This window comes from Danio aesculapii, chromosome 23 (assembly GCF_903798145.1).
Source record: "Danio aesculapii chromosome 23, fDanAes4.1, whole genome shotgun sequence".
NCBI lineage: Eukaryota > Metazoa > Chordata > Actinopteri > Cypriniformes > Danionidae > Danio > Danio aesculapii.
Window position 1 is genome coordinate 31,077,930 of NC_079457.1, and position 14,750 is coordinate 31,092,679.

A 14,750-nucleotide genomic window follows, 5' to 3' on the forward strand; every position below is an offset into this window, starting at 1 on the left:
CCAGTTGCAAAAAAAGACAGGCTGCAATAGTAAACATGTTGTGCAGTAGGATGCCAAAATTGAAAGTCCAAAAATAGAAAACTTAACTTTTACCATACACCACACTGCTTTTAATGCCAACTGCAGACGTCTTTGGCTACTTAGGGAGCTGAATGAAGTGAGGACGTAATTAGAAATGTTCAACTCTGCAGTTCTCTTTTATATCAGGGAAGTTCACGCTATGCTGATTTATACACATTACTCGTTTTTGATTGCAGCAATGATTTCAGCATAAACAGTTAAACATGGTTAATTAAACTGTGGACACTGAATGCTTAGAATGAAACGTGAAAGTGAAAGTTATTAAGGTAAACTTGATTTTATATTCACACATTCATTCAGTGACAACTTGTGACACACTCCCTAACATTATATTGTTTACCACGACACTTTGAATATTCGCTCTGAAATAACCTGCAAGTGTGACTTGAAAACAACATTAACACTGTTTATTTGTCTGTGAACAATGTTGTACTTTGATTGTCATTGGCTGCTAATATGATTTCGCTATTTAGAGTTTGCAAATAATACTTTTATGAAATTATATTATTAAAGAGAAAGTCAGAATGTGCGAATATAAAACCAACTTTACCTCTATGTGTAAGTTCAGGTTCAGATTACAGGTGCAGTTCGTTGTCAGAATGCAGTTGTTTTGCTTGTTGATGATCACCCAGGCCTTGTACTTGTCTTCTTGTCTTCTTTCCTTGTCTTTGGCTAGGCAGTACCTCAGTTTTTAGCACTGCAAAGTTTTGAATCTGGTAATCATGGAACATTATTTCTTGCACATGACCACACAGAACAACATTGTTGGAATCCAAAGACTTGTAGGCCTTTAACTTCTCTCTTGTAAAATCACTTGGAGTTTCAATGAGATAGTATATTTCGGGCCATTTCGTCTTATCCAATATTCAATGGGAGGGTGCTATCGCAAATGGACCTGTCAGATGAACGCCGCTCACTTTAGCGTTAATTTTGCCGAATCACTGTGCTTATCACTGGGTGACAAGCTGCTATAATACACTGAAAACATTATGTAAATAATATATATATAATATGTAATCTATATAACTTATTTCTAAGACAACAAACTCTATACCGCATTGGATGTCATTCCCTCGCTGTAAATGCTAGCGGTCCTGTTTTTTTTCTGCCATCTCCCTGCGCGCACATCCTGAATGTTTACAAACATGGTAAATGGTCTATTGTTTCTGTTAGCATTCCTATTATTATTATTCCACTTTTTCTTCTTCTGCCGGATTTGAGTGGCAGCCCATATAACCGTATGCGGGAAAGTTGTATAATTTGGCACAATGATATAGGGCAGTGTTAACATGAATCACAGCAAACCTGAAATCTCAAACTCTATAGCGCCACCACTTGTCCAAAGTTTCTCTTATGTTCGCTATTTTGAATTTTTTACGAAACTTATTTGATCGAACTCGTCCTAAGCCATTTATCCGTTTTTGACCAAAATTAAATTACATGATCTACAGACCATACTGACCAAAAGTTATGGAATTCAAGTTAATTAGACTTACCGTTTTTGTTTAACTTGCGAATAAATCTGTGTGGAGCTCGCAGAATTGGACTTTAGGAATGCATTGGTGTATTCACACCAAACTTGGTGTGTGTTATGACAACCATGGTCTGAGGATATCTGTTGCGTTTTGGTGCACTGCCCACCAGTGGTCCAGAGATATAAAAAATAGCTTTTTTGCTAATATCATCTCAACCCTTAGACCAAAACGCATAAACCTCTCTTTACATTTGACAGAACATGCCGAGTCGAATGATCTCTGATTTTCCCAGGTCAGCCGTTTTGGGCGTCGCCCATTTAAATTTTTCACAATATTTCACTATATTTCACAAACATATTCACGTATCATTACAAAACATGGTATGCATCTCTGACACCATGCTCTGATGGTACTTTGGAGCAGCGCCACCTTGTGGCCAAAAGTTATTAGCAATTTTTGAAAATTGCTAATAACTTTTGCTAAACATTCTTTATTGACATGACATGCGTCTTGTTATATTCCCTGGATCATGCCGAAATGAACTGAACTTTCTGTCCGCCATTTTGTTTTTAATTGAAAAACCTATTTTTTCGACCTACTCTTAGACCGTTTTTCCAATTTTTACCAAATTTGACTCCAATGTTCTTCAGACCATGCTGGCAAAAGGTTATTGAATTCATGTTGATACATGACACAGTTGTGCTGGCACGATGTCAAAGATCGTCTGAGGCTGTAATTCTGATGACTTTTAATTATATTGACGCTGAACTTTGCGTCACCGGCACCTCACAATAACCACAACACATAAATTTGGCAACAGCGCCACCTAGTGGTCATGTGTAAAAAAAAAAAAAACTTAACTAACCATCATTAATGAATCCCGTCTGCCAAATTGAATTTGTTAAAAGGCTTCTTTTCTTTTCCAACTCCTCCTTGACCGTTGATTCAATTGTCACCAAATTTGGAAATTGTTATGGAAATCATATTGATCATCGTAACTGTTGTCGTTTACGGCATCGACAAATGTGCTAGCATGATGTCAAAGTGCAACTGAGGCTGTAACTCTGCAATGCTTAAACATATTGACACTGAACTGTAGGTGTGTCATTGGCCACTCACAATGACCACAACACATAAATTTGGTAACAAGTTATAAACCATTCACTAACTGTCAATAATGAATCAAAAATGTGCTAATAACTTTAGACTACATATGTTTATTGTGGTAAAATTCCTTGGGTCATGCCGAGAACACTGATACCAAATATGCCATATTTGGCTACACTTCCTGTCCACCATATTGGTTTTGTTTAAAAACTTAATTTGGTTTTAAACACTGTTTGCCGAAATATCACCAAATTTGACCCGCTATATATGCAGCTATATTTTTATTGTTATTATCATTATTATCAATATTATTATTATTATTATTATTATTATTGTAGTAGAGTAAGAAAAATAAAGTTGTTTTTGCTTTGAAAAAAGATTACTCTGCTTACCCCCTTGGCAGTTTATTTTGCTTGTTTAATGGCTGTTTAATGGAAAAATTCACTTCATTTAGGCATATTATTTCTGAAAACAAGACTATACTGTTTACTTGTCTAGAAAATTGCTTCTTGATTTAAGAATTGATAAACATTTTAATATTTGAACAAGACAAAAACTAAGAAAAGCTTTTTTGCAGTGTATTTCTGTGTTTTACTGTATCACAGGTCATAATGTAACATGGCTTGTTTTTCAGTTTTGGTTCTTGTTAAGTGTTAATCTTCAACATTAGCTGTAACTAACCGGTATTGCAGTAACATGTGTGAGCTGAGGATTATTTGTTTAAATCAAGTGTTTTACACAAACACAGATGAGATATTAGTGGCAAGGATAAAAAGTGCAGCTCCTACACACACACACACACACACACACGCAAACACACACACACACACACACACACACACACATGCAGCAGTGAATGCCTGTGGGCAACAGTGGCTGTAGAAGATTCCTGCAGTGCAATCATACACACACAAGCATACACACACAAACACAAACACAAACACACACACACACACACACACACACACACACACACACACACATACATACACACACACACACACACACACACCGTTAGACCTCTGAAGCACTGATGACATCTCGGATCCAGCTCTGATCTCTCCATACTGTAACTCTAGTTCATTGGCCACTTTCCTATGATCCTAAACAATGATGGAATTATATAATATCTAAAACATAATTTTTTAATTATTTTTTTCTAGAAAGGTGAGTCAAGCCTGAAAAAAATAATAAAGTAGTAAAGTAGTAATAAAGAAGTAATAAAAAAAATAGAAACAATTTAAATAAACAATTGTAATAAAATAAAAATAAAAAATTGATAAAGGAATAAAATTACAAAAACATTTTAGGGCTAAAGTTAATTTAAAAATGTACAATTATTATTATTATTATTATTATTATTATTATTATTATTATTATTATTATTATTATTATTATTATTTTGAATAATAATAATAACAATAATAATATGAGACTAAATTTATTTAAGAAGAAATTATTTATTTATGTATTGCATTTAATTAATTCATTTTCTGCAGGGATGGATTTTCATCCAAATAAAATAAAACCTTAGATTAAATAAAACCAAAAGCTCGGCTGACTTATAAAGCTATTTTTTGTACTTTACATATATTGCTAAAACTGAAATAAAATACATAGAAATATGCTTTAAAAAGGAATACTAATGACAAAAGCAGCTAACAAAATGTCTAAACTGTAAACTTATGTGTACAAACAATACTAAACGAACATCGCTAAGAAATCTTAGATTAATTTAGATCCCTTAAAACGCATTTACTATATATTCTCTCAGTATTCATCTTTTGTGAAGTGGAAGAACCGTGTTGATATTCACCAAACATCCTGTTTTCTCTACAAAACCAATTCCTTCAGTTAATAGTTAAAGAGATGTCTTTGTGAAATTTGTATATTGAATCCCGATTCCTTTACACATAAAAAAAAAGGATTTCTCCTACTTGTTTAAACTACTTATTTAAAATGAGCTGAAACAGCACAATTCTTAAGATTTTTGCGGCCTAACTTAATTGTTTTATGTTCAATCTACTTAAATGTGTAAAAGAAATTGAGTTTTAACTGTAGCTTCTCTGAGGTGTCTTTTTATTACCTGTAAACTGTGTTTGTTTGTTGCAGAACTCCATGAAGGTGATGTTTAAGTGTCTGTGGAAGAACTGTGAAAAAGTCCTCAGCACCTCTTCAGGGATCCAGCGCCACATCCGCACCGTCCACCTGGGGTAAGAGAAACTCACAGCTGGGACAGATGACTTCTGTCCTGTTATTGACCATCATATTTATCCTACGTCTGTCTATTCAACTCTACACAACAGATTTCCCCCAAAAAATATCTCAGTCTCTTAAAATGTTACTAAAAAATGTGTTATTAACATTTAGCAGGATGTCTGCAGAGCCTTCAAATTCCCTGTAATATTGTGTTGTAAGTTTTTTCAATAATTTTAAACTGGTCTTAATTTTCACATTTTCAAATGTACATCACAGATTAAATATATATATATATATATATATATATATATATATATATATATATATATATATATATTATCTTTTGCATTAAAAATCTTTTCCACTAACATAGGATTTCTTTGATAAGGCAAGTAAAAATCTTTTCCCTTAAAATCCTTAGTGTTTAGTAATCCTTAGGTCTGAAATTTCATTCAAAATGGTCTTAAAAGTCGTGGGTACTTTCAAATACAGTGAATACTTATTTATTATTTCAATTTTTTTGTGCTTTTTAAGAATATTCAAATTGCATATGCAACAGTGTTCATAACAGCACCAAAGACTTAACTGTTTAATTAGCTTAATAGTTCAAATGTTAATATTTTTGCATGTTAATCTGGGCTCCATGCTGAAATATGGATTGAAAATTCTCTGACTGTTTATATAGTCTAGCAACAAGGCTCCAATAGTTAACATTAGTAATTTAACTAATCTCATGATGAAAGCTAAAAAGCTTTTAGTAATCTTAGCTGATGTTAATTTCTTAGTTAATGCCCAATAACACGTTAAAATCATAGTAAATATAATCCGATTACAAATTGTAGTTATTTCATTAAATGGAGTCAGTTGTTTAAACTTAAGGTATTAAATGACTGTAATAAATCAGACATTTTCTCGCTGTTGATTTTACTACTATAACTAATGTTTACTAATCTTACCTTTTAAATTTGGTTGAAACATTTATTTATTCTGTATAAGTGCAATAAATATATGCAATAAACCAATCTATTAAACCAATATACATACATACAATTCACATTCACTCATGGTATTATTGCCTCTAATACCTGTTTGACATCCATAAACCCCCTATATTTATCCATAGCATTTAAAATAGATCCATCAGAAAGGCATTGTGGCACTGAACACAAAACATAAGCATTGTGAAAAGCACAGTGCATAATAAAGGCATTCAAAATTAACCTGTTGGCACTTACTGGTAAAAAATTCTAATCTGGCTTTATAAAAACAATTTTCAACAACATGGGAATGTAAATATTCTTATGACAGTATCAAATTAATAGCCAAATCTTTTATTTTTTTATATTATATTATATATATATATATATATATATATATATATATATAACTCCTCTCCCTCAGTCATCTTTCCATCAAGCAAGTTTCTCGTGTCAGCCCAATGATTGATTTGCAACATCACCGACCAGAGGGAGAGGTGGCAGTAACGCATCAAAAAGTTTGTTGTCAACCAACGTAAAACAGGAAGAAGAAATCGTCATTCTCGCCATCATATGGATTTACCTTCATCGGCTAGACAGCGGCCGTGAATGTTGGTGCTGTCACTTATTGATCTGCGATCGGTAAATGTAGCTTGTGTGGATGCTACTGCGCTACTTGACAAAAAAAATAGCTTTACTACTGAAAAGCTATTGGATTTATAAAATAGCGACGCTACCGCCACGCTACTGAGAAATGTATTTAAGCTAGTAGCGACGCTACTGCCCAACACTGTATATTAGCAATAACCAAATTTCGCTGGTAAACACACAGATCGCATAGAACTACAAATCCGCTATTATATGGACTACATGTTCACAATGCAGTATAACAAGTCTCAGCACAGATATATGTGTGTGTGCACTGTATTTAAAGTCCTAGTAATCAGTCTTTAACAATCCTCCGGCTGTATGTTTGCAATCAGTCAAGATCAGGAATCAGTGTGAGTGTGTGTGGTGCATGACTGGACCTTGTAGTCCATATAATGGTGGATTTGTAGTTCTATGTGATCTGTGTGTTTACCAGCGATCTGTAAGGATTAGATCACTGATGATTGTGACATAAATGTTATTTGCCCTTATTTTATTATATTTAGGTTAGGAAAAGTATAATCACATTTTCGTCATACAACATGGGCAGTGCAGATCAAAAAAATGTTTGGTGTATTAATGGTTTGAACAAAAAAACTTTAGACCGATACTGATATTTGTCAATTGCCTACAATACTATACAGTAGCTTTTTCTCTCCATTAAATTATCTAAAGTCTTTGGGATCCTTCGACTTTATCCAAATGAAGAGCGACTTTCACAAACGACAGCCAATAGGATCTTCAGTAGAGCTCACATGATCCTCTCAGAATTTCTCTGTGACAGTAAATATTTGCAATTAAGCATTTTATCTACAGAGTTCGTTTATTTTCTGCCACAAGAAAAACTCATTCGCTGTTAGTGAATATCATCTTCAACCTTACCTAAGCAACCTGAAGGTGGGAATGCTCACTAACAACTAGGCAGCTACAAAGAAGATAACAAATTAGGCTTAAGAGATACTAAACTGTAGTTGTGGCTTATAATCCAGATGCCTGTATTTGCAAAGTCATTCTGTGCTTCAATTCCTCTAACAGTGTACTTCAGCAAAGAGACCAAATGAAAGTTTAAATGTTTTCTTGTGGTTTCGTGTGAAAAGATGGCTTGGTAAAGATTAGTTTGTTTGCTCTATAAATTAATGTAAAGATTAACTGAAGATTTGTTTGTTTCCTTTTAACATATGAAACATAATGTTTAGTAAAAATAATGTTTCGTTTTTGCACAGACTAAATATTTTAATTGATAAGAGCTCAATTCATTACGAGCCACATGTACTAAAAGGAACGTTCACCCAAAAATAAACATTTACTCATTATTTACTGACCCTCAAGTGGTTTTAACACTAGAACTACATATATATATATATATATATATATATATATATATATATATATATATATATATATATATATATATATATATATATATATATATATATATATATATATATATCAGCCAATCACATGGCAGCAACTCAACGCATTTAGGCAGGTAGACATGGTCAAGATGATCTGCTGAAGTTCAAGCTGAGCATCAGAATGGGAAAGAAAGGTGATTTAAGTAACTTTGAATGTGGCATGGTTGTTGGTTGGGTTGGGGTTGATTGGTGTTGTTGGTGCCAGACGGGCTGGTCTGAGTATTTCAGAAACTGCTGATCTACTGGGATTTTCACGCACAACCATCTCTAGGGTTTACAGATATATATTACAGAAAATATCCAGTGAGCGGGAGTTCTGTAGGCACAAATGCCTTGTTTGGCAGGAAACTGAGGCTACAATTCACACAGGCACACCAAAACTGGACAATAGAAGATTGGAAAAACGTTGCCTGATCTGATGAGTCACAATTTCTGCTGCAACATTCTGATGGTAGGGTCAGAATTTGCCATCAACAACATGAAAGCATGGATCCATCCTGCCTTGTTATCAAAGGTTCAGGCTGGTGATGGTGGTGTAATGGTGTGGGGGATATTTTTTGGCACACTTCGGGCCCATTAGTACCAATTGAGCATTGTGTCAACGCCATAGCCTACCTGAGTATTGTTGCTGACCATGTCCATCCCTTTAAGACCACAGTGTACCCATCTTCTGATGGCTACTTCCAGCAGGATAACATGCCATGTAATAAAGTGTGAATCATCTCAGACTGGTTTCTTGAACATGACAATGAGTTCACTGTACTCAAATGGTCTCCACAGTCACTAGATCTCAATCCAATAGAGCACATTGGGATGTGGTGGAACAAACAGAACAAATCTGCAGCAACTTCGTGATGAAATCATGTCAGTATGGACCAAAATCTCTAAGGAATATTTGCAGTGTCATGCTGACTTGACTTAACCTCTAATTACAAAACACAAATGAACTATGAGCATTTCTAATTCAATTACGATAGCATATTTCAGTGTCCGCTTCTTTTCCCGGTCACATTGAATATGGATGCCTCTGTTGCCTAGCAACTTCCTGCTAACATAAACATAACTTTTGCATAGCAAAAACATAACTTTACTTAAGATATGTTCTTCAAAACAGCATGTTCAGTGCTGCAAAAAGCCTTCTCACCTGCTTGTGAAAGTGAAAATGAAAGTAAGGCGTAGACTTTCGACATTGTTTAAGTTGCCTAACTACACATATTTTTAGGGTAATGACTTCATTAAATACAATGATAGACATTCAAAGCTTAATTTTAATATTTGAGTAGAAGCTTTGAATGTAAATATGACGTGATATGACATCTTATATGAGAACTGCCAGACTGCTATGGTAACTAGAATTCTGGTAGTTCCAGTGTTAAACCTTTATGAGTTCCTTTCTTCTGTTAAACACAAAATAACATATTTTGAAGAAAACAAAAATATTAGAAACCTGTAACCATTGATACAGATTTAACAGAGATCATGGAATTTGATGGTTACAGGCTTTCTTCAAAGTATCTTTTTGTATTTAACAGAAGAAAGCGACAGACTTTTTGGATGAACTATACCTTCAATTAAATTCAGCATTTCTTGCATTTTAAGAATGCCCAATGATAACTCTCTAATGTTTTACTGAAGAAAAAAGTGACCTATATTTGGGATGGCCGGAACATGAGTTTTCATTTTTTGGTGAACTGACTTTTTGAACACCAGTTGTGGAAAAATGGCAAACATGACCAAGCATATGGCCTGCGAAATCTGCTGTAAAGATGATTTGGAGCCATCAGGACTGTCTGTCATGGGACAGCTCAGGGTGCTCTTCTCTTTCAGAGCACCATAACAGGAGCTCCAGAGGGAAACACATTCTGATGTTGGTAGTAAGAGTGTTTTTATAGCCTCATGTTGCTACCTGACCATCCCATGTAAACAGTCAGAGCCACCAGTGAAGATGTTGGCACTGCTGCCACCTGCTGGCGAGTACATATGATAAGAACTGCACGGTTTTGGGGAAAAACTTTGCAATAGTTTTGCTGAGACAGACAGACAGATAGACAGACAGACAGATAGACAGACAGACAGACAGACAGATAGATAGATAGATAGATAGATAGATAGATAGATAGATAGATAGATAGATAGATAGATAGATAGATAGATAGATAGATAGATAGATAGATAGATAGATAGATAGATAGATAGATAGATAGATAGATAGATAGATAGATAGATAGATCAAAAGAGTCAGGGACAAAACAAAAGGGACAAAAGAGTCAGTGGGGGACAGTGTTAAAAATAAAGATAAAATAAAGATATAAATGTTACAATTTCTTGTGCGTGAATGTTCTAAAATGGCTAGGATGTGTACACAGTCACTTAAACTCACATGTAAATGATAACATTTCAATGTGTTGTGTCTAAATTTTGCGGCGTCTCTACAAAGCATGAGTTCTGAACTGTGGTGCTGCTCAGCTATAATCTCGAATTCATTCATTCATTCATTCATTCATTTTCATAATATTTCAATTTTTGCAATCAAAAAGATGTTTTAGGCATCCTCAAGTAAAGAAAAATGTGTATCAAATGTCCGACTGGCATTAAAATGTTAAATACTGGCTTTTAAGTATGATTTTAATGTGATTTACAGTCAGTGATTTGAAGTCAGAATTATTAGCCCCCCTTTGATTTTTTTTTTTCTTTTTTTAAATATTTCCCAAATGATGTTTAACAGAGCAAGGACATTTTCACAATATGTCTGATAATATTTGTTCTTCTGGAGAAAGTCTTATTTGTTTTATTTCGGCTAGAATAAAAGCAGTTTTAAATTTTTTAATAATTCATTTTAAAGTCAAAATTATTAGCCCCTTATTAGCCTAGCTATATATATTTTTGATAGTCTACAGAACAAACCACTTTATAACTTATAACTTTATAACACACAATAACTTGCCTAATTACCCTAACCTGCCTAGTTAACCTAATTAACCTAGTTAAGCCTTTAAATGTCACTTTAAGCTATATAGAAAAGTCTGTAAAGATATATAGTAAAATATTATTTACTGTCATCATGGCAAAGATAAAATAAATCAGTTAATAGAAATGAGTTATTAAAACTGTTTTGTTTAGAAATGTGTTGAAAAAAATCTCTCTGTTAAACAGAAATTGGGGAAAAAATAAACAGGGGGGCTAATAATTCAGGGGGGCTAATGATTCTGACTTCAACTGTATGTCTGTGTGATCCAGGGGCGTTGCTAGACATAAAGCTCTACTGGGGCACGACCCCCCTCAAAAAATAAATAAATAAATAAATGAAAAAATAATTATATATATATATATATATATATATATATATATATATATATATATATATATATATATATATATATATATATATATATATATATATATAAATGCACAAAAATATTTATTATAAATAAATAAGTATTATTGTTATTAAACAATTATTATTCTAAATAATTAATCCTAAATGTAAATGGAAATTATTCATTTAAGAAATCTTTTGCATGAATATAAATTTCATTTGAATTAATTTCTTTAGACAATTCTATTGAATATATAAAAAATGTTTAATAGAATTATCTGTCGTTTATGACATGATATGTGGCAGAGAATTAGCTTTATTAGGTTTAACCTCCCTGACTCGTCATCACTTCCTTCATACAAAAAAAAAATTCTATCAGGAGTCATGCTTATAGTAAAGATCACCATCATATTATTTAAACTTTAGTTTTGTCGACTGCGTGCCGACACCTCCCCATAAAAGGCTATTAATGACGGTTTTGCAACGCATGAGCAGCGGGTGTTTTTTTTCTGCCTGCGTGTTAACAACCGGAACTCGCACTGGGAGAAGAGCAGCGCGTCAGGGTCTAGCTGGAGGGGTTTGTGAGGCGCGCGGGTTTGTTTTTTTCTGCGCACATGCAGAGATGTGTCAGTTTGCTTTTTGATTAAACTACATTGCTTTTACCAGCGCTGATGCGGTTGCACATAGAGAGTAACGTCTTTATTCCGGGATTACCACTCTTAATAAATACACTTGCATATGAAGTAATTCATATCTCAAAGCATTTACTGGGGCACTGGCGATGTTTACTGGGGCACGTGCCCTATTAAATTGGGTCTTGAGACGCCCCTGGTGTAATCTATGATATGCGTGATGTGAACGCTGATGTGGTTGTGTGGTGAAGCCAAAGATAAATTTCCACTTGTGGACAATAAAGAAAGTAAAGTTTTCCTTCAGCTTAGTCCCTTAATTCCAAATTATGTGATTATTTCATATGCGCACATTATGATGTTTATGCTGAATCCATAAATTGTGCATCCTAACACTTACTTACTTACTCCCAGGGCCATTTATATTGAAGTGGACTTTTAGCCGCACCATATTGATGTTTAGTAACATCTAGTTTAACATCAACCTCATAGTTCTTAGCCCAACGCTCAACCCCTTTTCTGGAGGACCAGGACATACGGACAATTAAGCTTACCCAATTCACCTATACCACATGTCTTTGGACTGTGATGGAAACCGGAGCACCCGGAGGAAACCCACATGAACCTGGGGAGAACATGCAAACTCCACACAGAAATGCCAACTGACTCAGACGGGGCTCGAACCAGCGACCTTCCTGCTGTGAGGCGACAGGTCTACCGTGTCGCCCCGTACATCCTTAACACAAGTTAAATCTGACGTTTATATCTGTGTGTTTTCAGGCGAAATGGAGATTCTGACTACAGCGATGGTGAGGAGGATTTCTACTACTCTGAAATCGAGGTGAACATGGACACTCTTTCGGAGGGTCTGTCCAACCTCACGCCCACCTCTCCGACCACGTCCGGGCCTCCGCCTGTGTTCCCCGTCCTGACCTGTGACGTGTCCCGAACTGAACCCGCCAACGTGATCCACACCCCGCTCAGCCAATCAGCACCCTCGGCACTGTGCCATATCCGCACTGACCATGCTTACCAGGTGACAGCACTGTTTCTGTGTGTGTGTGTCATAAAAAAGAAAAAGATCAGTGTGCACACAACTACAAAAATCTTAAAGGCAGGTGCTCGATCAAGCCAAACACAATAGAAAAAGTTAAAAAAACAAATCAGCACACTGCCACTTTAGCTCTCAAAAGACAAATTTAATTGGACCTTTTAACCTACAAGTTCTCTACAAGTGTACAAGTCTCTACAAGTGACCTGATGAAGATCTTGTAGTTTAAAACGTTGTCCAGTTAAATTTGTCTTTTTAGAGCTAATATGGCTGTCACGTTCACTAGCGATCTAACCTTCATAGATCGCTGGAGAACATTTACATTTACATGGACTACAATCCTGTCTCATATTAACTACAAGTCCTGTCATGCAACACACACACACCTGCTCCAAGTCTCCATTAATTAGACTCAGCAACAATGTTTGTGTTTGTACTGCTTTTATAGTCCTTGTAATCAGCCTTGGAGCAGCATCAGCTGCGTGAGTCTAATCAATGGAGACTTGAAGCAGGTGTGTGTGTGTGTGTGTTGCATGACAGGACTTAGTTCATGTAAATGTGAATGTTCTCCAATGATCTATGAAGGTTTCCTATAGTACAGTAATATTCAATGTATGTTCAAAATCAAGACTCATTTTTAAATTTTTTGTGGTAATTCATAATTATTCATGGTTTTGTGGAAATAGTTTGTTTGTTGTAATGAGATGTCTTTTAATATTGCATGTACTGTGAGGAGAATCAAGCCACTGTACCTAGTTTTTTTAAACACTGCTCTGATTGTTTACACAGATTATTGTACTAATAGTTTAAGGGAACTGCAGAGCTTAACAATTATAAATCCATTCAGCTGATCTCAGGGTCTGGCATGAGCACTTTTAGATTAGTTTAGCATAAATCATTGATTCGGATTAGACCATTAGCATCTCATTCATTCATTTATTTTCTTTTTTCGGCTTAGTCCCTTAATCTGGGGTCGCCACAGTGGAATGAACCGCCAACTTATCCAGCATATGTTTAATGCAGTGGATACCCTTCCAGCTGCAACCCATCACTGGGAAACACTCATACAATCTCAATCACACACATACACTATGGACAATTTAGCATATTCAATTCACCTATAGCGCATGTCTTTGGACTGTGGGGGAAACCGGGGTACCCGGAGGAAACACACACAAACACGGGGAGAACAAGCAAGCTCCACACAGAAATGCCAACTGACCCAGCGGAGGCTCGAACCAGCGACCTTCTTGCTGTGAGGCGATCGTGCTACCTACTGCGCCACCCATTGGCATCTCAAAAATTAAAAGAAAAGTTCAGATAATTTTCTGTTTTTGAAGCTTGACTTTTCTGTACTTACATTGTGCACTAAGACCAACTGAAATTGAAAACTTGCTATTTTCTAGGTTATGTCTAGGAACTATACTGTAATTCCGGCATAATAATCAAGGAACTGCTGCTGCTGTACCATGGCTGCAGCAGGGGCAATGACACACTGTGGTTACCTAGTTACCTAGCTGAGGACTATTTTCAAGTACTGCGTAATATCATGGTGCCTTCTGCAGCGATGGTTTTTGCGTTAGATGCTAATAGTCTAATCCGATTCAATGATTTATGTTAAGCTAAGCTAAAAGTGCTCCTGCCAGCCCTGGAGATCGGCTGATTGGATTTAAAAATAGGAAAACTCAACTGTTTAAAAAATGAAGTGTTCCTTTAAAAAAGGTTCCCATAGTTCATGCAAAGCATCATGGGGTTTGGGAAAAGGGTGGAAAGCGTTTAAAGAGGAGTCTTCTTCACACACACTTTCTATGTCTGTGTGTGTGGGGGTGTGTTTGTGGTTTTACTTTATAAG

General features: G+C 35.3%; 1 protein-coding gene across 1 annotated transcript in view; it reads left to right on the forward strand.

Moving 5' to 3' along the window:
• The window catches only part of slc2a4rg (SLC2A4 regulator), a 158,316-nt gene extending 144,932 nt beyond the window's left edge, over positions 1-13,384 (forward strand). Inside the window, exons 5-7 of the mRNA XM_056449649.1 lie at positions 4,776-4,876; positions 12,628-12,902; positions 13,347-13,384. Coding sequence (XP_056305624.1) covers positions 4,776-4,876; positions 12,628-12,902; positions 13,347-13,384 — 414 coding nt within the window. The remainder of the gene's footprint in view (positions 1-4,775; positions 4,877-12,627; positions 12,903-13,346) is intronic.
• The last annotated feature ends 1,366 nt before the right edge of the window (positions 13,385-14,750 follow it).